At 60.1% G+C, this 19,590-nt stretch overlaps 3 protein-coding genes across 11 annotated transcripts; all 3 read left to right on the top strand.

Moving 5' to 3' along the window:
- The first annotated feature begins 653 nt into the window (after positions 1 to 653).
- On the top strand, positions 654 to 3,479 carry LOC125338132 (putative E3 ubiquitin-protein ligase makorin-4). 2 transcript variants are annotated; one of them, XM_048328505.1, is made up of 8 exons: positions 655 to 909; positions 1,418 to 1,537; positions 1,649 to 1,944; positions 2,178 to 2,269; positions 2,357 to 2,565; positions 2,806 to 2,916; positions 3,007 to 3,130; positions 3,206 to 3,479. In XM_048328505.1, the coding sequence occupies exons 1-8, from the start codon at positions 839 to 841 to the stop codon at positions 3,359 to 3,361; spliced, it is 1,179 nt and encodes a 392-aa protein (XP_048184462.1). In that variant the 5' UTR covers positions 655 to 838; the 3' UTR covers positions 3,362 to 3,479. The 2 variants fall into 2 exon arrangements, with proteins under 2 accessions (XP_048184463.1, XP_048184462.1); XM_048328506.1 differs by lacking the exon at positions 1,418 to 1,537 and having other exon boundaries at positions 654 to 909.
- Positions 3,480 to 3,889: 410 nt separating this feature from the next.
- FANCE (FA complementation group E) lies at positions 3,890 to 8,463 on the top strand. 4 transcript variants are annotated; one of them, XM_048328490.1, is made up of 12 exons: positions 3,890 to 3,941; positions 4,457 to 4,706; positions 4,996 to 5,617; positions 5,700 to 5,744; positions 6,039 to 6,098; positions 6,180 to 6,323; positions 6,404 to 6,527; positions 7,102 to 7,177; positions 7,308 to 7,374; positions 7,470 to 7,595; positions 7,736 to 7,830; positions 8,017 to 8,463. In XM_048328490.1, exons 2-12 carry the CDS (start codon positions 4,483 to 4,485, stop codon positions 8,018 to 8,020), a joined length of 1,587 nt encoding a protein of 528 aa, XP_048184447.1. In that variant the 5' UTR covers positions 3,890 to 3,941; positions 4,457 to 4,482; the 3' UTR covers positions 8,021 to 8,463. The 4 variants fall into 4 exon arrangements, with proteins under 4 accessions (XP_048184447.1, XP_048184450.1, XP_048184449.1 ...); XM_048328491.1 differs by lacking the exon at positions 3,890 to 3,941 and adding an exon at positions 4,042 to 4,388; XM_048328493.1 differs by lacking the exon at positions 3,890 to 3,941 and having other exon boundaries at positions 4,041 to 4,706; positions 6,207 to 6,323.
- A 947-nt stretch (positions 8,464 to 9,410) lies between these two features.
- LOC125338129 (inositol 1,4,5-triphosphate receptor associated 1-like) lies at positions 9,411 to 19,386 on the top strand. 5 transcript variants are annotated; one of them, XM_048328496.1, is made up of 16 exons: positions 10,948 to 11,005; positions 13,412 to 13,452; positions 13,531 to 13,685; positions 14,491 to 14,537; positions 14,925 to 15,001; positions 15,154 to 15,217; positions 15,510 to 15,585; positions 15,825 to 15,852; positions 16,467 to 16,607; positions 16,719 to 16,850; positions 17,136 to 17,283; positions 17,779 to 17,831; positions 18,401 to 18,451; positions 18,552 to 18,634; positions 18,722 to 18,835; positions 19,133 to 19,386. In XM_048328496.1, exons 3-16 carry the CDS (start codon positions 13,564 to 13,566, stop codon positions 19,290 to 19,292), a joined length of 1,296 nt encoding a protein of 431 aa, XP_048184453.1. In that variant the 5' UTR covers positions 10,948 to 11,005; positions 13,412 to 13,452; positions 13,531 to 13,563; the 3' UTR covers positions 19,293 to 19,386. The 5 variants fall into 5 exon arrangements, 4 of the variants coding, with proteins under 4 accessions (XP_048184451.1, XP_048184453.1, XP_048184452.1 ...); XM_048328495.1 differs by lacking the exon at positions 10,948 to 11,005 and adding an exon at positions 11,729 to 12,334; XR_007208200.1 differs by lacking the exon at positions 13,412 to 13,452 and having other exon boundaries at positions 9,411 to 11,005; positions 18,556 to 18,634; positions 19,133 to 19,246.
- Positions 19,387 to 19,590: the final 204 nt, after the last annotated feature.

The following is a 19,590-nucleotide window of genomic DNA, read 5'->3' as shown; positions in this document are numbered from 1 at the left end:
TTTGCCATGATTCCTGGGGCTCTGTAATTCCCAGATCTCATACCTGCTGTGGTTTTCCTGCTTGCAAACCTAAAGCAGTAGAAAGAGCCAGTCCTGAGCAGGAGCCCAGCCTCAGAGCTGGGTGTGTCCTGCCCCAAATGCTGCGGGCGGAGCTGGAAATGAGGTGAAAACAGCCCGAAACGGGGAAGAATGAGCTCCAGGGCAGTCACGTACTAGCACCTGGTGCTGCCCTTGGCTGTGGCGTAGCACCTGAGAATTTGCAGGGAGCAGCTGCAGATCCCCGGGCTCCCCTCTGCCCGGCTTGAGTGCCCTGGGGGAAGCTGTTCCAGTGCTCCCTGCCTCTCCCGTGCAGCTGGAGGCACACGGAGCCGTGGTGCTGCTGGGCAGGGGGCCCAGGGTACCTGGCTGGGGACCCTGTGTGGTTTACCCCAGCAGGCAACGAAACATCACCCACCCGTTCACTCCCTCCCTTCCCAGTGGGATGGGGGAGAGAACTGAGAAAGAAGTGAGATTCACAGGCTGAGTTAAAGGCAGTTTAATAAAACTGGAAAGGAAGGGGAAATAATAATGATAAAAGAATTATAATTTAGTGATGCACACTGGAGCGGTGCCCCCGTCCAGGCTCCTCACTGCGGGAGCAGCAGGAGCTGCAAAGTCCTTGACTCAGTGTAAACAGTGCTCACGCACCCGGCTGCTATCAGCCAGCCCGGGCTTGTCCTCCGCCCAAAATACGTGTCCCCGACTACTAGGAGAGAATTATCCCAGCCGGACCCGGGACTCACCGAGGCCATAAATAGCCCTGGGAAGTGGCCCAGCCCTCTTCACTGCTGGGGAAGAGATGGAGTCAGGCTCGCTGATGGCATCTGGGCCGTTCGGGGCCGGGGGAAGCTGCCTGAGACCCCTGTGCAGGTAAAGGCCTGGGGATGGGGCGGCTGGGAGCAGATTTGGGGGAAGATAGACTGGAGATGGGGCCTCGCGCTGTGGGGGTAGAGAGTGGATTGAGATGGCCTTGATCCACCCTCCCACCCATTTCCCCATCCCCCCCTCCGGAGCTGGGATCGGCGGCAGGACTCCGGCCAGGCCCCCTCTTCCTGCCAGCCCCAAACCAAGGGCTCCTGCCCTTCTCCGTGCCCCTGCCCTCGGTCCCCCTGCTCCCGCAGTCCCGAGGAGAGCCCCCAGACAGTCCCTGTCCTGGGCTTCCTTTGCTTTGCAATTAACCAGGAAATTCGGCAGGATGGGGCTGGGAGAGCCCTGGCTCCCCCGGGCTCTGCCCTTAGCAAGGGCTCCTGAACCCAGACACCAGCCAGAGGGGCTTCCAAAATATATCCCCACCCAGACAAAGCTGGTGCTGGGGGGTACGTTAGGGCAAGGCTGGAGCAGGGCCTGACCCCAGCCATACGGCTCCTCTGGCTAACAGGAATTTTGCCCGTGGGTCCTGTCGGTGGGGCCAGAGCTGCCGCTTCTCACATGACAGAAAATCAGCCCAGGTGTGCAGGTACTTCCAGCGTGGGTTTTGCCGTTATGGAGAGCAGTGCAGGTAAGGAAGGGGCTGTGAGGAGGGGCCCGATGCCATGAGGATGGGCCGGGAGCCTAGAGGAGTCATGCTGGACTGATGGGATGCTCTGTCTCTGTCCCTGGGCTCCTCCAGCTACCAGCATGTCCAGGAGGAGCCAGCACCAGTAGGGACACAGTATGGTCTGGTGCCCCACCACCACTGGAGCCTGGAGCCTGACACTGAGCCCACAGCCATGGACCGGGACCAGGGAGGAGCCCAGTGCACCTCGGTCCACCCTGCCCACAGCGTGACACGTGTGGCCTTCAAATTCCCGAAAGTGGAGGTTGAAGTGGAAGAGAAAGGCAAGAAGAACATCCCAGCACTTGGTAACGTTCCCCTTGGGGCCATCGGTGGAGAATTTGTCCCTGTAAAAGCTCGGGGTGCCTCAGGTAGGTGTTAGGCTGCCCAGGGGACCGGTGGGGTGAAGATACTGGGGTGGTTCTGGTGAAGCAGCCTGTGCATGTTTCTGCCTGTGACCCAAGCCCGGGCCAAGCTGGGGCTGTGGAGAGCTCTCCAGTGTGGGGACTGTCACTGCTGAAGCTGCACGCTCCCAGCAGCCCGCCCAGCTCTCTGATGATGGGCCAGGATGTGCTTTTCCCCTCTAAAAACTCTCCTCCTGCAGGCTTCCAACCACAAGGGCCAGCACTGGATCCAGACTCCTCTGACCCCAGAGGGGCAGTTGTGGAGATGGCAACATGGACTGACCCTGCAAAGGTGGGTTTGGGGTCTCCCTGTGGTGCTCCCCAAGGCCAGGGCAGTGACAGAGCCAGGGGTTGCCACACTGTGCTGCTCTGCTTGCAGGTCCCTGCAGAGCCAGCCCTGGTCAGCACCGCAGCACTGAGAGCCCAGAGCGAGGCCGTGGTGTGTGGCATCTGTATGGACAGGGTGTACGAGAAGCCGCTGCCAGAGGAGCGGCTCTTCGGGATCCTGCCGAACTGCAGCCACGCGTACTGCGTGGGGTGCATCCGCAAGTGGCGGCGCAGCCGCGACTTCCAAAGCACGGTCATAAAGTGAGTGGGGATGGGGGACATGGGAGGGTCATCACCGTTCCCCCTTCTGTGCCCTGAAATTCTTCCCTGGGTCTGGTGATGTGGCTTTGGATTGGTGTGACTTTCCTTTGGGAACAGGCACTTGGGAGTGGTGATGGGTATGGGGGTGCTGGATGAGGCAGGAGGACCACCCAGTGTGGGTGCTGAGCTCATGCTCCCTGCGTCCTTTTTGGTACACCCATCTGCATCTGTGACCCTCAGAGCCTGCCCAGAGTGCCGGATCACCTCCAGTTACTACATCCCCCACAAATACTGGATCTCAGACGTGGGTGAGAAGGAGAAGCTCATCAGAACCTTCAAGGCACGGACAGGGTGAGTGCGTGGCGCTGCTGCGGGTGGCAGGGCTGTGGGCTCTGTGCTGCTCTGGGAGCTACACTCACAACTGTGGTTGGAATCCCGCAGGAAAATCAGGTGCAAATTCTTCATCCGTGGCCACTGCCCTTTCAGATCAGAGTGCATCTACCTGCACGAGCTGCCTGCCCGCCGGCTGCTGCGGCACAGGCGGCAGCGGCCGAGGATGCCCGCTGTAAGTGGGGTGGCACGTCCTGGGACTGGGCTGGGCACCAAGAGGCCGTGGCTTATCCTCTCTCCTCTGCTGCAGGTGTTCATCCCTTCTTCCTCGGAGAGCTCTGATGAGGAGGATGAGGAGTTCTGCACACTCGAGTGGGCCCTTACCCTGGCCATGCTGGAGACAGAATTTCACTACTCCAGTTCTGGCCACGAGATGCTTCTCATTGACTTCAGCGATTCCGACTGAGCCTTGGAGGCCACGCTGGGTCTGGGTGCTGCTGGTGGCCAGACACATCTCCGGGAGGCGGAAGCATCTGCTTTTGACTCCTGCCATTGTTCTGGGGTGGCTCCAGCCGTGGGGGTGTTGCAGGGATGGGGTGGGATGGGGAAGCAGTCTGGCTGGCATTTATGGGTGCAGTGGGGGTGGCTCAGGGCACAGCCCCCCTGCTCTTGCCCGAGACCCACGGGTGGAGCTGGGCTGGGTGCTGGGGGGCAGCGGGGGGCTCTGACATCCACCGGGGGGCCCGGGCAGCGTGGGGGGAGGGGGGGGGAGCACTGTTTTAAACTGTTTTTAGCCAAATCCGGGAATAACGAAATAAAACCGGTTGTGTAACGTCACGCTTCCGGGGGCCTCTATCTGTGGGCTGGGGGAGCCACGCCGGGGGTGGGGGGGGCGCGAAGGCGGTGTTTGGGATGGAATTTAAGGGTATTTGCATAAAGAGCTCGTTTGCGCGCGGTCGATTCGCGTTTCCCGGAGGCGGGGCCGGAAGCGGCGCCTTGGGGCCCGGGGGTAGCGGGCGGAGCCCGGCGGGGACGCGGCGACATCCGTGAGTGTTCCCGGGACTGCCCCGGGGGCGGGCGGCGGTGCCTGGGGCGCGGCAGTGACTGGGGCAGGGCTTGGGGCCGGGGGCCGCAGCGGGGCGGAGAGAGCCCCGCCAGCAGCGACCCCCGGGAGGGCAGCGGGGCTCGAGCTGGGGATGCGGGCGCTGCCAGCCCCCGGGTTCTGGAGGGCACGGAGGGACTGGCGGTGCTCCCGCCCGGCTGCGACCTCAGGGACGCTCCCGCACCCTCGGGTGGGGAGGGCGGGTAAAGGCCGCCCCTAAAGCTGGTGCCGGGGTCGGCGCGGAGCACGGGCAAGGCAGGTTGTGATCGTCCCGGGCCTCCCCGGTGTTACCCTTGCCCGATTCTCCCCGGTGTGACTGCGTTCGGCTGTCCCGGGTGTGACCCGTGTGCGGCTCTCTCCCTTGTGTGTCACCCGTGTCCGGTTCTCCTCGGTATGCGTGCCCCTTGTCCAGCTCTCCCCCGTGTGTGTGACCGTGTCCGGTCTCTCCGTGTCTCGCAGGCAGCTGTGCAGCCCCCGCCGCAGCGATGGAGCCGCGGTGCCCGCCCTGGCTGCAGAGCTGCCCCCGGCCGTGCCGCCTCCTGCTGCACGCTCTGTCCTCGGGCCCCGCCGGGGCGATGGCCGCGCTGCGGGTGCTGCAGCGGGGCCAGCCCCGCGAGGGACCGGGGCAGGCGTTCCCCTGGCAGGCTCTCACCGCGGCCGTGTGCGCCGAGGAGCCCGCGCTGGAGGGGCCGCAGGACACCCTGGCTGTGTGAGTCGGACGCGCTTCTAAAGCTCGGTGTTTTGCGGGAGTTGTGGGTGTCAGGTGCACAGTTTGGGAGAGCGCATCTGCTTCCCCCGGTGGAGCGGTTCGTACATGAAGTTGGGATCATAGCAGCGACCCACCGGTGTCCCAGCTTGTGTCTGCAAAAGCTGGTGAAGGCATTAGGTGCCTCCTCTTGCTCCCTGCTAGTGCTGTGAGATTCTGCTCCATGGGGCGGGTTGGAGTCAGGACATGGGGATTTGCTCTAAGTCACCTCTCCTTTTCTCCCCTTACCCAGCAAGCCACGGCTGCTGCTGCTGCCCGTTTTGTGCCAGAGAAACCTCCTCTCCCTGCTCCTCGTGGTGCGGGATGCGGTGCCGGGGGACTGCCTGGACCGGCTGCTCCAGGCCTTGGAGCAAGATTCCCACGTGGATCCCTGGGTGCAGACACTGGGGGATCTGCTCCGGCAGGGACCAAGGGTAGAGGAGGGCTTCCCATCTCCCACTTCCCTGTCTTCTGCGTGTCAGCAGCAGCTTAGGGACCTGTGCCAGAAAATTGGCCAGAAGAAACCAGAGGGGCAAAGAAAACTGAACTGGTGCTTCAGCAAGCAGCCTGATGCCCCTGATTCTGTGCCTCAAGGTGAGAAGCGCAAGAAAGTGTTGGAGGAGAGCCTGGAGTTGGACAGTGAGAGAGAGGGGAAGAGGGTGTTGCTGGAGGAGGTGGCATTTGAGCCCCTGGGGCCCCAGGAATGCGGGGATGTGGCAGGGGTAGAAGAGGAGGTGCCCCAGGAGCCTTCAGGGGGCACATCTGCTCAGAGCACAGATCAGGCTGCTCCGGACAGCTCCCAGCAGGATGCAGTTGGGGAGCTCAGGAAGATTTCCCAGACGGAGCTGGCAGCGGAGGTCCAGTCCTTTGTCCAGGTACTGGGTAGGGTTTGCTGTCCCCTTCCAGCCAGTGAGCTTTTACAGCCTGATGCCCATTCCTTCATCTCATTTCTCTCAGATGCATGGACAGAGGCTGAAAATGCTGCTGCTGCAGGAGTCCAGTGTAAGTGGTTGCTTCTGTCTCTCTCCTGGAGCTGATGCTCTAAACAGGCTCATGCCAGGGCCTCGGAAGGGGTGGAAAAGGAGGTGGATTTCACAGGGCCAGCTGGACAGGGATAAAAAACCCTGTTGTCACTTCCTCTGGGCTGGGATACAGACACCTGCCTGCACCTTGCAGGTGTGAGGGGCCGCCCATGGGCTCAATGCTGACAGACATGGAGGGAAGGCAAAAGCCCTGAACCCATATTTTGTGGGTTGGTTGATTTGGTGCATTACTCAGGACTCTGTTTCCCTCCAGCACTCCGAGCTGCGCACCCCACCCGAGCTGAGCATCCTGAACAACTCCTCCCCCAGCCAGGTGAGCCCCAGCATCCCTGCTGCAGCCACTGCGGGGGGCCTGCTGCTGTCCCTAATGTCCCTTCCCCTCTGCCATCCCCAGCTCCAGGGGCTGTGCTCCTTCCTCCAGCTCTCCACGTGCCCCGAGCCATTCCTGGTGTGTTTCTGTAGCTGGCTGTTGGCTCTGACCCCTGACCTCAGCTACACCAGCGCAGCCATCCTGGCAGAGCAGCTCTTCCTCAGGCGAGTACGTGCCAGGGCAGCAGAGGTTTCCTGCTCCCCGTTTCCCTCTCCACTGTCCCCACCTCCTGCCTTTTCCGTCCCTAGGTCCTGTCCCTCACCCAGCCGCCTTCCCGACACCTCATGGCTGCCCTCGCTTCGTTTTGCTCCAAGTATTCCCATCCCTTCTGCCGTGTGCTGGTGGCTGCGGTGCTGCAGGAGCCAGGGGAAGGTGTGGTGGGTTCGTGGGAGGCGTGGCTGCCTCTGGGAGCTGGAGAGGGGCCCAGCTGCAGGGTGCTGTCTCCTGGGAGGCATTTGTCATGTGGAACGTGTGTTAGGAACCACGGAGGCATGGGGCTGTTTTTTTCTGGGCGGGTGAACACTTGGGGGTTGGGATGGGAGATGGGTTTACAGATGCCTGAGATGGAGTGGGAGGGCTGGCTAGGCTGGCTTGGGGCTTAATTTTTCCCAAAGGACAGCTGCCATACCTCCATGATTGGAGGGCTCCTGACAGCTTCTAATGCTCGGGCCAGAACTGCCCCAGGGTGGCTATGCTGGCATGAGGAGGGGGTGAACCCCTGCCACAGTAGCGTCCCCTTTTCCCAGAGACTGGTGCTGTTTAAACCCTTGCTGCAGCCGGGCAAATGAAGCAGGATTATCCTGGGCAGCAGAAGGAGGCACTGCATGGTTTCTGCCTGTCCTGACTGGGTCATACACCTGGGTGAAGGGGTGCCAGGAAGGGCCGGGCACATCCCCATGGATTTGGCAGCCTCTGGAGGCTCTTCCCTGCTGCTTTGCCCTTGCAGGTGCTGAGCAGACCAAGCTGATGTGTGAGCTGGTGGAGGAGTGCCTGGAGCCACACTCTGTGCAGCTGGTGCTAAGGTGAGGGGTTACAGGGTTGACAGCTCTGCTTTGGCCTCACACCCACCTGGATGGGTCCAGCTGGCTCCAGCCATTTGGGAGCACCAGCAAGGCCGTGGGGCAGCACCTTTCTTCTTCACTGTCCTTCCAGCCAAGTCTTGGAGGTGCCTTTGTCAGAGAAACTCCTGCCAGTACTGCAGGCTGTGCTGGGGCGGCAGGTGAGGGGCCCACCTTGTCCCACGGGTTTCCTTGACGACTCCAGCAGTGCTGGAGAAAGGACCCACTCTCCTACCTGCTCCTGGGTCTTTTCCAGGAGGTGCTGCCCCCTGAGCTCTTGGATCTCCTGGTCCTGACTCTGTGCCAGCAGGCCCCAGCCTTCGCCACGTCGCTCAACTACGCCAAGCTGGTGACGGCCGTGCTCACGGCATATCAGAGCCAGGTGAGCGAGGCCAGGCTCAGGTCCTGCAGCTCCTGGTGAGCCACCAGCCAGGGCTGCAGCTGGCCTGGGAACCAGGCCCAGAGGTCTCAGGTGGGCTCCTGGCAGGGCAGCACCCTGAGCTCGTGCTGCCTCCATCCCAGGTCACCCCAGCTCACCGGAGCAGTCTGGCTGCAGTCCTGGATCGGAGCAACGCGGCGCTGAAGAAATCGCTGCAGGCTGTGCTGGAAGGGGCCAGGTGAGGTGGGGACAGGGGTCCTTGTCGTGGGGGATGGCAGGCTCTGCACCCTAGGCTGCCCCAGGGGTGGGGAACCAGAAGGTGCCACGGCTGCTGTGCCAGAGCTGTGCCAGAGCCATGATGGAGCTGTGCCGTGGTGTGCAAGGCAGTGGCTTTCCTCTTCTTGATTTCTTTTTCTTTTCTCAGGTGAGCACCAAAAGGAATCAGAAGGCAACAGCTTCCTTGCAAGGAGGACGCTTATTGCACAGCAGCAACCACAGCCCACCCCTCACTGGGTTTCCCCTGGTGAGGTGGGACCCTGCGAGCAGCATCTGTTCCCCACAGAGCACCTGGGGCCTCCTGGCAGCACCTGGTGTGAGGGGGCTCTTGCTGGGCAGTGCCATCCCAGCCCCCCACACTCCCTGGGGCTCAGAGGTGTCTTGGTTGAACAATTAATGTGTTTCCAGGTGTTTCTGTATCTCCCTCAGGCCTGCCACGCTCAGCCTGGCCCTCCTGTGATGGGGGCAGGGCTGTGGGGGCCAGGCAGGACACAACCCGTGGGGGAGTTCCTGAGTTCTTACTGCCCAAAACACGTCACTGAACCAGGACAGACATTGATTTGAGGCTGCACGAAGTTGATAATTCTGGACTTAATTCGCTATCTTGATTTTACCGCAGATCATTCCAAGCTCTGTGCACGTCCACATTCCTCCCCAGCAGCCAAGCCATTTTTTGGAGTGGTGCAGGCGGGGCTGCTGTTTTGTGTATCTGATCTGCTGGGATTTACAGATCTCTGGGTGCAGGAGAGTGGGATTTAGCTGAATTCCAGCTGAACTTAGCTGGAAAATTTGGATGTTCTGCTTTATATCCACCTTTCTTCCCCATTTGCCAGGTCTGCTAGGGGCCCTGCTGTGTGTGACACATTTCTGGTGATGATGACACTTCTCATTGCCCTAATGGAAAGTGCTTGTATGGCATGACTGTGCTCAAAGTTCTATCATGTATTCTTGAAAGTACCCACTGGAAACCTCATCTAGGCACCTCCTGGTTTGAGAACTGGGAAGAAAAGGATGGGAGAGAGTGGATACTCAAGAGGCAGAGCTAGGGTTTCAATGGAGGTTTTGAAGCATTGCATACTTCAGGAGCTATTTAAAAATCCATAAACATCTACAAAGGGAGAAGGAGAATCATAACTTGCAGGTGTGACATGTGACTGCTTCAGGTTTGCTCGTTAATATTTAGAGCCCAGCCAGAGGAGGGGAACTCTGAAGCATTAGGTGACACTCTTAGGGCTGAGAGTACAGATTTCTTTATATAAAGAATCTCTTAAGCTATTTTAGGTGACAGTGGACTGATGAGGCTTCAAAGGCCACATTAGCTGGAGGACAGAAACCTCCAGGGAGCCAGATTGTTGATGTGTTTGCATTCCAGTGAGTTAATGGCTGAGTAGAGTGAAGCTATTGTAGGGCTGCCCAAAACACGACATAAATAGAAATTGTGCCATGATCACCAAGGTCTAAGCCTGCTCTTGTGGCTTTATTAGGTAGCAGGCTCTGATCTTTGCAGTTTCCCTGCAGAGCTTCTACCGAGTGACCTCGGTGTTACACATGGAGATGGCCGCCGGCTTGTGGAAAGAGCCTTCTTAGCCCTGGTTTTGCTCCTGGCTGCATCTTATCAGCTGTGGGTTCCTTTGAGGTGTGCATGCAGATAACAATCACGTAAGGAGAATTGGGAGCAAACCCTGGGAACACTGCACATGCTGGTGGAAGACTGCTTGTTTATATGGAGGTTGGCAGCAGCTGCACAGAAAACTCTGCTTTTGACTCTCTTGACCCTTTCAAGAACTTTAAAATCCATCCTGAACAGTGCAGAGAGGTGGATGCAGCATAAAACATCAGTCAGATTTTGTAGTTCAGCAGAACCTTGGCCAAGGGTGGTGGGAGTGCCAGGACTGGCTCTGTCCTTGTCCTGATTTAATAGCGGTGTGTGTGAAGGGAATGGTCTGGAGCTTTGTCCAAGACCTTTCCTAGGCTGGAGGTAGAAGGCAGTGTGGGATTTCAGCCAGTTTATTTGTGATACTTGGCAGTGGTTCCTTACCTGCTTCCTCTTCTGCTTGTGGAGTTTTACTTCATGGTACAGAGGGGAATTCCCTTTTTGGCCTAGTAGTTCTCGGGTTTTTTTGAAGGAAATTCATCACATACAATTGCATGGGTTGCTTGTCCACTCTGCTGCCTCCACACCCTCCCACAGGGATTTTTGAACCAGTTTCATGACAAGATGATTCCTCCACTCCCCAAGTGCCTTCGTGGGGCTGTTATCAGACAGCAAAGAACCTCTTTGGGGTGAGCAGAGGTGTGGGGTAGGTGGATGTTAAACACCAGACATCAGAGCCGTGTAGGAGCCTTGGGCCGTGCAGCACCTTGTTGGAAGGGGCTGAAACTGCCCCTCTGGTGCCCCTCTCCAAGCAGGAGCTCCAGGTTGTTGCTGTGTCCCCTCTTGCAGCAGTGCTGGGGGTCACCCCACTTCTCCCCGGAGGTAGCTGCATGTCCAGTGACAGCCTGTTAATCTCATGTGTGTAATCCCCAACATGCTGATGCAGTTCTCCCTGGAAACCTGGGGGCTGTGACACCCAAATGTGAGGCTGAACTGCTTGGGGGATGCTCAGCAATATTTATTTTTTTCACTTGGGATTTAAAACTGAATAAAAAGAAAGAGGGATTTTCCTTCTCATCTGTTTGGGTTGTTTGGGGTTTTTTTGCCAACAACCTTTTAATCCTAAAACAAATCAGGTTCTTTCTTGGGTAGCCTGGTGGCTGCCAGGTCCCTGTCAGCTGGGGGAGCCAGGGCCACCGAAAGGTGAATTTGCAGGAGGGCTGGGGTGCTGCTTTGTGGTTGGGCCCCTGCACAGACCTGTAAGTCGTGCTTGCCACATCAGTGGCACCAGTCAGTGTCAGCCTGAGCAGCTTTCTTCCAAGAAGTGGATAATCCAGATGACCAGATGACCACACTCTGTTATCTGAGCTGCAAGTTCAGCTCAACTGCAGGCGCCCTGGAAGGTGCTGTCGCTGTAGCTGCTGTGAGGGACCTCGCTGGAAGGAGGACAGGGGACAAAGCCAGAGCCCGCAGCAACGTCCTGCCACTCGCCCCTCTGGGCTGGAGATCTCCCAGCAGGGTCTTGTTCATCCCTGCTGAACAGGTCTGTGTGAGGGGAACTGGGCTGCTTTTCCGTGTTTGAGGCTCTGTGATACCTAGATTGCAGTCACGATTTAGCTGCTCCCAGGTTAAAAATAAGAATGCCTAAAAATCCCTGCATGCTTTTAGTAAATGCTTGTGGAGGCTTTTGAACGGGATGGTTTGTGAACAGGGGCATTGCCTCTTGTTAACCCTCGCCTGGGTGTGGGAGGGAATAGAGGCACCTGTGTAATGGTGTCCTTAGGTCTGTGTCCTCCAGGGGCAGCCCTGGGCCTGCCAGGACACCGGAACAGAGGCCATGGAGCCTCAGCTGCTGCTCCTGGGGAAGAAGCTGGAGCTCTGCAAGGGTGTCCATCCTCCACTCCCCTTGTTTGGGAACCCCTGGGGCTGCGTTCTGGGCTCTCACTCTGGCAGGGGGGTCAGAGCCTGGGCCAATCGTGCCCCAGCACTGGGAGATGCTGTCTGCCCTCTCAGGGCTTACAAGGTCTGCAGACCCCAAGGGGTCCACTGGGGTCCCTGGGCAAAGGGGGAGCAACAGCAGCTGCCTCCTGGTAGTGCTGGACATCGAGCCCGACTCCCTGTAAGCTCCTTAGGGGAAGAAAGCGGCTTTAGAGGATGTGATGGATTTCAGCAAAGGGATTGGGGCCGGGGCTGAGGCAGTGGGGTGGTGGCTGGGGGGAAAGTGAGGCTGCTGAGAGGGGCAGGAGGGATGGGGGTCCTGGGCAGAGTGGCTTCCCTGCATCACCAAACAAGATGCTACTGGAGCTCCTCATCAGCCATCCTGGTTTAGCCTGGTGCTGTGCCCCCCACGAAAGCACGGAGGGCTTCCCCCATCTCTCCTGAGCGCCACCACCCTGCCCTGAGCCTCCTGCCAGGGAGACGCTGAGGCTCTGCTCCGCTCCGCAGACGCCGGGCACGGAGGGAGCAGTCCTGGTCTGTTCAGCTCTGTCACCTCCTCAGCCTGCGGGTGCAAGCTCTGGCCCCGCACCAAAAGCAGAGGTTTCCTGGCCACCTGCAGACCACTCTGCCCGCCCTGGCCCGCGCGGGGAGCTCCCAGCCGCCCTCATGCATCTCCTTTAAAGGCCTTCTCTCATCGGGCTCGTCCCCGGCAGCTCCGTCTGCCGCAGATGCGGTTGCTCTGCCCCTCGGGGAGGCTCCGCCGCCGGCAGCGAGCGCCGTGCGGGGCCCCAGCACCGCGGCCCCACCGACTGCCGGCCACGCCGCGCCCCTGACCCCCTCCCGGGGCTGATGGGGGCCCAGCAGAGCTGAGCGCCGGCTCCGGGCTGGGTGGCCCCAGCATCTGCCTTCGGCTGCTTGAGAGGAGTTCAGGCAGGTAATGATGACCCGGGGAGCGTTTGTTCGTCGCCGAGTTGAGGGAAAGCGCCCGGTCTGGCATCCCAGGGGGTTCCTTATGCTAAACCAGCTGCGTGCGTCGTATCTTTTCCATCTGTAACACAAAGATAAGGAGCGAGTGTCTGTGAGGCTGTCAGAGCTGTGGGAAGGCAGCAGCCTGCAGGGTCTGCCGTGGCTGTGATGGATTGAGCACTTTGCAGCAGGGACCAGCCCTCCAGAGGACTCTGATGGTGTGATGAGTTTGGCTGATCCCTGCTGGCTGGGGGCGCCTGAGCCCCTGGGTGGAGGTGTCAGCGACAATTCCCACTGTATAGGCGTGAAATGGGCTGGCTTTGACAGGTGCCAAGTGCTGCTTTTTACACCTTCATCAGCGCTGAACAGGCTCTGCGAGCTGGGTGATGGCCCTGCTTGGTTCTGGGGTGACCTAGACTGAGCTTGGCCAAGGCTTTGCACACGCACGTGGGGCTTCAAGCAGTCCCTGCTCTCTGTCCCCCTAGATCTCTCCTGAATTTCCTGTCCTGGACAAAAAATTCTCCTTCTGTCCCATATGTGCATGTCCATGGGCACAGCCTGCAAGGAGTCACTGCAGGACAGTCCCTTGTGCACAGCGACTTTACCCTGGGCTGGGAGAGGCTCTGTGGACTTTGTGCATCTGTGATTCTTTCAACATTGTAAAACAGCTTCAACGGGTTGTCCAAGTTCCTTTAGATTTGAAAATCTTTTACATTTGTGTCTCTGGGAGCTCAGGGTTCCTCAGGTCAGGAGCTCAGGTCTCTGTCTGCAAGAACAGGGGGTTGCTCCCACTCTGCACTGGGTGCTCACAGTGTGGGGTGGGTGCAAATCTACCTCCCCCCATGAAGTTGACCCACATCACAAGCCCAGAACGAGCATTGCCCTGGGGGAAGGAAATGGGGATGGCAAGCAGGAAAACCCACCCTCAGCACTGCCCAGAAATGAGGCTTCCATTGAATTTCTCATTTGCCTTGCTCTGTGCCCATCCGAATCTCACCAGCCTCCTCCTGAATCACAGCGGGCCTCCCCACCTCTTTTCCCACAGATGCCTCCACGCTAAGCAGAGGAGCTCGAAGCTCCTGCTGGGTGAGAAAACGCTTTAAAAATACAACATTTAGAGGCGTTCTCCATCTGCGCGCAGCTAATGTGGGTCTCTCGTGATAGGTGTGCTGGTCCTGGAGCCTCTGCACTTCACAAATGAAGCCACTCGAAGGTACCTCGCTGGGACAGGGCAAGGAGGAGGCGCAGGGACCGGCCCAGGGACGCCGGCGGCGGCAGCGGCAGAGGACAAGCTGCCCACCCAGCCCCTCACCTCAGAGGTATGTGCACAAAAAGCTCACCCAGCGGCTCTCGGGGTGCTAGCAAGGATGGGACAGTGATGGCAGTGCCAGGCAAGGGACACTGAGCATCGTTTCGGCATGGTGGCCCCTTCTCCTGCAGCCTCTGCGCTCAGCCTTGCCAGGAGGTGAGGGAAGAGCCCTTTCCAGAGCCAGGGGTAAAAGTTTGGGGGTTCAAACCCTCTCCCGGTTGGGTGCTGGGCTCCAGCGTGGGCTGCAGAGGGCTCTTTGCACAGCAGCCCGTGTCTCCACACGCTGGTGACCTGCCACCCCTGGTGGCCTCCAACATCATCGAGCAGGGATGCTACAGAGCTGCCAGACTTTCTGGCACCCGGGACAAGGTTTTGGGGTGATGAACCCGTCCCCGTGCACTTTTAGGGGGGCCTGCCATCCCCATGGGGGTGCTGTGAGATGGTGCCTGGGCTCTGTCGGCGGCCGCATTTGTTGTGGTGCTGGAAGAGGGCGGCTCGCAGCGAGGTCCGCTTGGCAGCCAGAGGGGAAAAAAAAAAAAAAAAAAGACAGTGCTGAAGCAAAGCTGGTGACTCACTGCTGGCTGGGAACGGCCTCGGCGGGTCCTCTGTGGGGCTCTGCGGCAGCGGCAGGAGCGGAGGGGGCGGCTCGCCCGGGGCAGGCAGAGCGGGACAGGGACGGAGCAGGCTGTGGAGGATGCTCGGGAGGGACCCAGGTCCTGAGCAGCCCCATCGAGGGAGCTGGGGGAGCGTGGGGGGTGGGATGCTGCCGATGCTTCCTGAGTTTCTTTAGGGATTACCCGGGATTCCCTCCACAGGGAGCAGCAGGCAGAGCTGTGCGGGCTCCTCACATCTCCGGATGAAGGTAAGGGCAGCCCAGGGGGTGGTGGGGTCAAAAGGGTGGGTTTTCCACCCTCCCTCCCTGAGCAGCAGGAGGGTGTCCCCTGGTCTGGCAGCACCTGCCTGCAACCCCTTCCAACCCTGGGACCCCAACCCCATCCCCCGGATTTGCCTCACCAGCTGTAACCCACGCTCTGCACTGGATCCCTTGCCCTCCTCCCCCTGCCCTGCCCTGCCCAGCTGAGCTCCAGCTCCCTCAAACCCACGGGGATATTTTGGGAAGTACCTGGCAGCTCATGTCCCTGGCAGCCCGCAGGCTGCAGAAGTGCCAGTGGCAGTTTTGGGGGTGTCTCCTGAAGTGGTGTCAGGCTGGGGAGGGGACCCTGCTGCCCACCACTCTCTCTGTCCCCAGGCAGGATGAGCAGTCCCCAGGGACACCCAGGCCGGGTTTTGGCTGGGAGCAAGCAGATCGTGGAGCAAGTCAGCCAGGTGAGAGGGAGGGGAGGCCAACAGGTGGGGGGGCCTTCCCTGCCTGGTTCCTTGGGCTCAGCCAGGCCCCCAGCCCCTCTGTGCTGGTCTACTCGGGGTGCTGTGCAGCACCAGGGAGAGGTCTGCTCCAACAGCACTCTTGTGCCTCTCAGGAGCCAGGCAGGGCCGTGCAGGAGCAGGCTGTGCACCCTGGGGTCAGTGACAGGACTGAAGAAGGTGAGTGAGTCCCCATCCCACATCCCAGCTGGGTCCCCTTAGGGGAAGGCTTGAAGCAGTTGGGGATGAGCATGGGAACACATTCTGATGGGGGTCATCTCCCTTGGTGGGGACACGGGGAAGGGGAGACTTGGCCTGGGGGGACCTAAAGCCCCCTGATGCTGGGGGAAGGATTGGGATGGTTCCACAACATGGGGACCTACCCCTGCTAAGACAGGAGGGCAGAGGGAGGAGGGAAGGCCAAGCAGAAGCCCTCATGTGTGGTCTCTGTGGCCCCACTGCCTTCCTGCAGGTGCAGAAACACTGCAGGAGCCGCTGCTGAGTCTCCCCAGTGAGCTCTCAGTGCTGGACAGACTTGGCTTGCACAGGTAAGACCAGTGAGCACCTGCATCCCTCTGGGGGCTCCAGGACAGGGGGGTCCCAGGGCACAGCACAGTTCAGATTGGACTTTGCTCCTTTTCCACTGCACAAGAGCTGCTGTCCACACAGTGGGCACTTGGCTTCTCACTTCTCGTGGTGGCTGGCACCCCTGGGAGCAGAACAAGGGCATTTTCATCATGCAGCCCCCATGATGCCTCCATCCCTGACAGCACTTCTCTTTCTGCAGGGTGGCTTTGACAGAGCAGGATCTGGAGGTGAGGGCTCCGGGTGGGCTGGGGAAGGGGGACAGAAGGACAGACACCTTGCTGGCTCACAGTGCCAGGGCTGTGCCCTGCTCCTGCAGGCACCGCAGTCCCCTGGCAGCCACCTTATAAACCCTTTCCCAGAGATGCTTTTGGCATTTGGAGGCAGCTGCATTTCCATGAGTCGGTCCTCTGAGCGCCCGGCAATCCCACAAAGTGCTCTGCAGCTGTTGAAGAGCGCCCTTAGCCGGGGAGGCAGCAGGAGCCACGCTAATAAAAATAATTTCCCTGCGAGTGCCAGGGCTGAGTCAGGCTCAGCCGTCAGCCGGGACCCGCAGCGAGGGCTGGCGTCTGCCCGGCGCGTGCTCTTGCCAGGAGGGCTCAAGATTTCCATGTGTTATCGGCTGCCTGGGGGACGTGTCTCCTCGGGCTGGCATCTCAAGGGACTGTCCCCAGCATGCAGCAGCCTAACGGGTGCTGGGGCCAAACAAATGCTGATTAACTTTAGCACTGCCCTGTTTGGTGGCACGCTGGGAGGTCTGTCTGTGCCTTGGGGACAGCAGCACGCGGCCCCGGTGGCTTCCCTTCTGCCCCCATGTCCCACCTCTCGCCTTTCCACCCCACAGGCAGCCTTTGCCCACCTTGCCCTGGCTTTTCGCTGCGATATGTTCACCCTGCAGCAACGGGTGGAGGTGGAGAAACGGGCAAGGGATGCAGCAGAGGAAAACATCCAGGAGGAGCTGGGGCAGTGCCAAGCTGCCTTGGAGGTAGGTGGGCACCAGGGCAGGGGGCGGGCACGTGCTGGGAACACCCAGCCCCAGAGGGATTTGGACGACTCAAAGTGCCAGCTCCAGCAGTTCCATCCTATCCCCCCACAGAGGCTGGGTCGATCCTCTGCCAATGCAGGCTGCAAGGAGGTGCTGGAGCAGCTGCAGCACAACCTGGCCGTGCTGTCAGCAGCTGTTGAGCGGGCAACCAGTGCCGCGGAGAAGCTGGGGGCTGTACACCAGGTATGTCCACAGCCCAGGGCTGGGAGTGATGGAGGGTGCTACACACAGGCCTGGGGACTCATCCCTGGGCTTGCTGGGGCCTGTCCCTCCTCTCGTGGCGCTGGCCTTGACCTCATGTTTGCGCTTAGGAGAGTGCAAGGGATCCATGCGCCTGCCCTGGGGAGCAGGAAGGGGATGCAGCTGCACTCCCTGGGTGGAGGCACCATGGGATGCTCAGGGAGGGACTGGCAGAGACCTGGCTCCTTAGGAGATGGGGGCCCTGACCCCCATCCTGCCTGGCTGCAGGAGGCCCGGATGAGCCGAGCAGCAGAGGTGATGGTGCAGCACGTGGAGAACCTGAAGCGGCACCACATGCGGGAGCACGCGGAGCTGGAGGAGATGAAGCGCCTGATCCAGCAAAACTCCCGCAACCGGCAGCTGGCGGAGATCCAGGGTGAGGTGGGCTCTGCCGCCGGGGCCTCTGCGGGGTTTGCACGGAGCAACCCTGCAGGATTTGGTCCCAAGCCCCTCTGGAGGGTCAGTGTGACCCTGCACCACAGAGCCAGTGGGTGGTGTGAGTTGAGGACCAGGGGTGGGGAACAGCTGATGGATGGGGTGGTGAAGGGAACAGCTGATGACAGTTGTGAGGGGACAGTGGAACAGCAGATCGGCGTGGGAGCAGGTGCTGGTGGCCGGAGAGCCGTAACCCAGCTGGGAATGCGGGGCAGTGGGGCCCCATGCACAAAAAGGACTCTGTTCCTGAACACCAAGGCCCACACGTGCCATTGCTGTGCATGTGACAGGTCCCCCTGCCTGGGGCACCACCTGTGCCACACACAGAGCACATGGCCAGGACAGCTTTCAGTGGCAGGGAGGTTTGTGACTGTCTGTGCATCAGCCCCATCTTAGTGTTGGGGGACGATGTAAGGTGGCTTCTCTTTGCTCCCAGATGATGTGGAGCCACGGCTGAGACCTCACCCCCTGAAGAGAACTTTCCAGCAGGTAACTGGTCCCGGTTCAAGAGCCTCGGAGTCAGTGCCTCCCCATGCCCTGCTGCCCTCGCTCAGCTGGCTGCCTCCACACATCCACTAGGCCCCAAGCAATGTTACTCCAGCCAGCTGCTTGCTGCAGGGAAGATCTGCTGGAAGTGCCAGGGATGAGGCAAAATGTAGGGGCAGCCTTGGAGGACTGCTGATAGACAGCAAGCTGGGGGCTGCCTGTCCAAGAGATCTCAGGCAGATCCTTCTTCCATTGCAGGGTCACAGTGCAAGAGCCACAGGCTTGGCTGTTCTCTAGCACCAGCTTGAATGCGACACTGATTCCCCTATAGCTCCAGAGGTAGGGGAGGGGGTTAGGCAGCCCCACCAGAACAGCTTGCAGCAGTAATGACAGGCATAAACCTCTTGGCTTTGACCTTCCCTGGCTCTCCAGCTTCCCCTCTTAGCTCCAGGGCCAGTGGGAGTTGGCAATGCCCCTTCTCCTTGAAGTCCCTTGCCTGTGCTGGGGAGGTGATGGGAAGGAGGAGGTGAGAAGCAGCCGCACAGTGCTCACCCCCAGCCCCTCTGTTGCAGGGGTCTGCCCGCCGCAGAGTCAGCATCGCCGTCATCCCCAAGCAGCTCTTGGTAAGGACGTGTTCGGTGGGGACAGTCAGGAGCTGTGTCCCCAGGCTCGGTGCTGCTGGGGCTCTGGGTCCCCACTGATGCTCCCACCTTCGGTGCCCAGCCAGGTGCCAGCCCCGACAGCCGAGCAGCCCCAGCAGGTGACTCGGAGCCAGAGGGGGCCCAGCGCTGGCCCAGCATCCAGAGGTAACTGCACTGGGTGGCCGGGCAGCCATGGCACCGGCTCCACTAGCCCACGTGGGACAGCGCCAACCCTGTCCTCACCCTTCCCAGGAGTGAACTGGAGCCACGGGGCCAGGACAGCGCCGTGACCGGGAAGCTGGTGGCTGAGGCAGATGGCAGAGGCTCAAGTGCAGGGGACGAGGAGCCGGAGCAGCTTGGGCTGACGTGAGCAGCACCCTGCATGTGCCCAGCATCCCCCTCATGGCTGCTGGCCTCTCTCCGGTCCCCAGGTGGCCAGCACTTGGGCAGGGGCTGGGGGATTTAGTGGTGGAAGGCCGGGATTTTGCTGTGCCTCAGTTTTGCGGGTTGCCCACGCTCTCCCAGGCTTGTTGCATTTGTGTTTGGAAAAGGGCCAGTGAGGTTCGGGGCTAAGTTAAACATCCTCCTTGTCCCCCACTGGGGTGGAGGTGGGATGTGCTCTCTCCCACGGATGACAAGTGTCCCTGGTCACTTTCTCCCCAGGTCCAAAGGGTCTGCAGCAGAGCTGTGGCGTCCGTGGCTCTTCTTCCCGCAGCACTACTGGGTTATCTTCTGGCTGCTTCTCCTGAGCATCGCCTTCCTCCTCCTCATCCGTGTCCTCGAGTTGCAGCGGCTGCAGTCTGCAGCATCATTCAAGGCCTAGCTGGACCGGGGAGGGGGAGCTGAGAGGCATCTCTGCTCCTTCCCCACGTCCTAAAACACCAAAACCCTAGAATAATAAAACGGGAGGAAAAGTGGGGGAATTGTAATGACGGAGCAGGGGGAACATCCTGTGGCGGGATCTAAGGTATGGCTGGCACATCCATATAATCATGAAGGGTTCAGGGAGCTGCAGAAGCTCTCACTGATGCTCTGAGTTGCCTGTTCTCAGCACATCAAGGGGTGCAGGTGTGCTCCCACATGTCGCCTGTGCTGGGGACAGCCCGGGCTGCCCACAGCGG

The sequence above is a fragment of the Corvus hawaiiensis genome, chromosome 24, assembly GCF_020740725.1.
Source record: "Corvus hawaiiensis isolate bCorHaw1 chromosome 24, bCorHaw1.pri.cur, whole genome shotgun sequence".
Taxonomy (NCBI): domain Eukaryota; kingdom Metazoa; phylum Chordata; class Aves; order Passeriformes; family Corvidae; genus Corvus; species Corvus hawaiiensis.
Note: the sequence above shows the minus strand (reverse complement) of the source record. Positions and strands in the feature narration are given on the sequence as shown.

Coding starts and splice junctions, on each gene's coding strand:
- LOC125338132 (XM_048328505.1), top strand. CDS start 839: ATGGAGTCAGGCTCGCTGATGGCATCTGGGCCGTTCGGGGCCGGGGGA. Junction 1,945..2,177: donor AAAAGCTCGGGGTGCCTCAG/GTAGGTGTTAGG, acceptor CTCCTCCTGCAG/GCTTCCAACCACAAGGGCCA. Junction 2,270..2,356: donor CATGGACTGACCCTGCAAAG/GTGGGTTTGGGG, acceptor CTCTGCTTGCAG/GTCCCTGCAGAGCCAGCCCT.
- FANCE (XM_048328490.1), top strand. CDS start 4,483: ATGGAGCCGCGGTGCCCGCCCTGGCTGCAGAGCTGCCCCCGGCCGTGC. Junction 5,618..5,699: donor AGGTCCAGTCCTTTGTCCAG/GTACTGGGTAGG, acceptor CATTTCTCTCAG/ATGCATGGACAGAGGCTGAA. Junction 7,178..7,307: donor TCTGTGCAGCTGGTGCTAAG/GTGAGGGGTTAC, acceptor CTGTCCTTCCAG/CCAAGTCTTGGAGGTGCCTT.
- LOC125338129 (XM_048328494.1), top strand. CDS start 10,808: ATGACCACACTCTGTTATCTGAGCTGCAAGTTCAGCTCAACTGCAGGC. Junction 15,002..15,153: donor TCGTGGAGCAAGTCAGCCAG/GTGAGAGGGAGG, acceptor TGTGCCTCTCAG/GAGCCAGGCAGGGCCGTGCA. Junction 18,452..18,551: donor TCATCCCCAAGCAGCTCTTG/GTAAGGACGTGT, acceptor TTCGGTGCCCAG/CCAGGTGCCAGCCCCGACAG.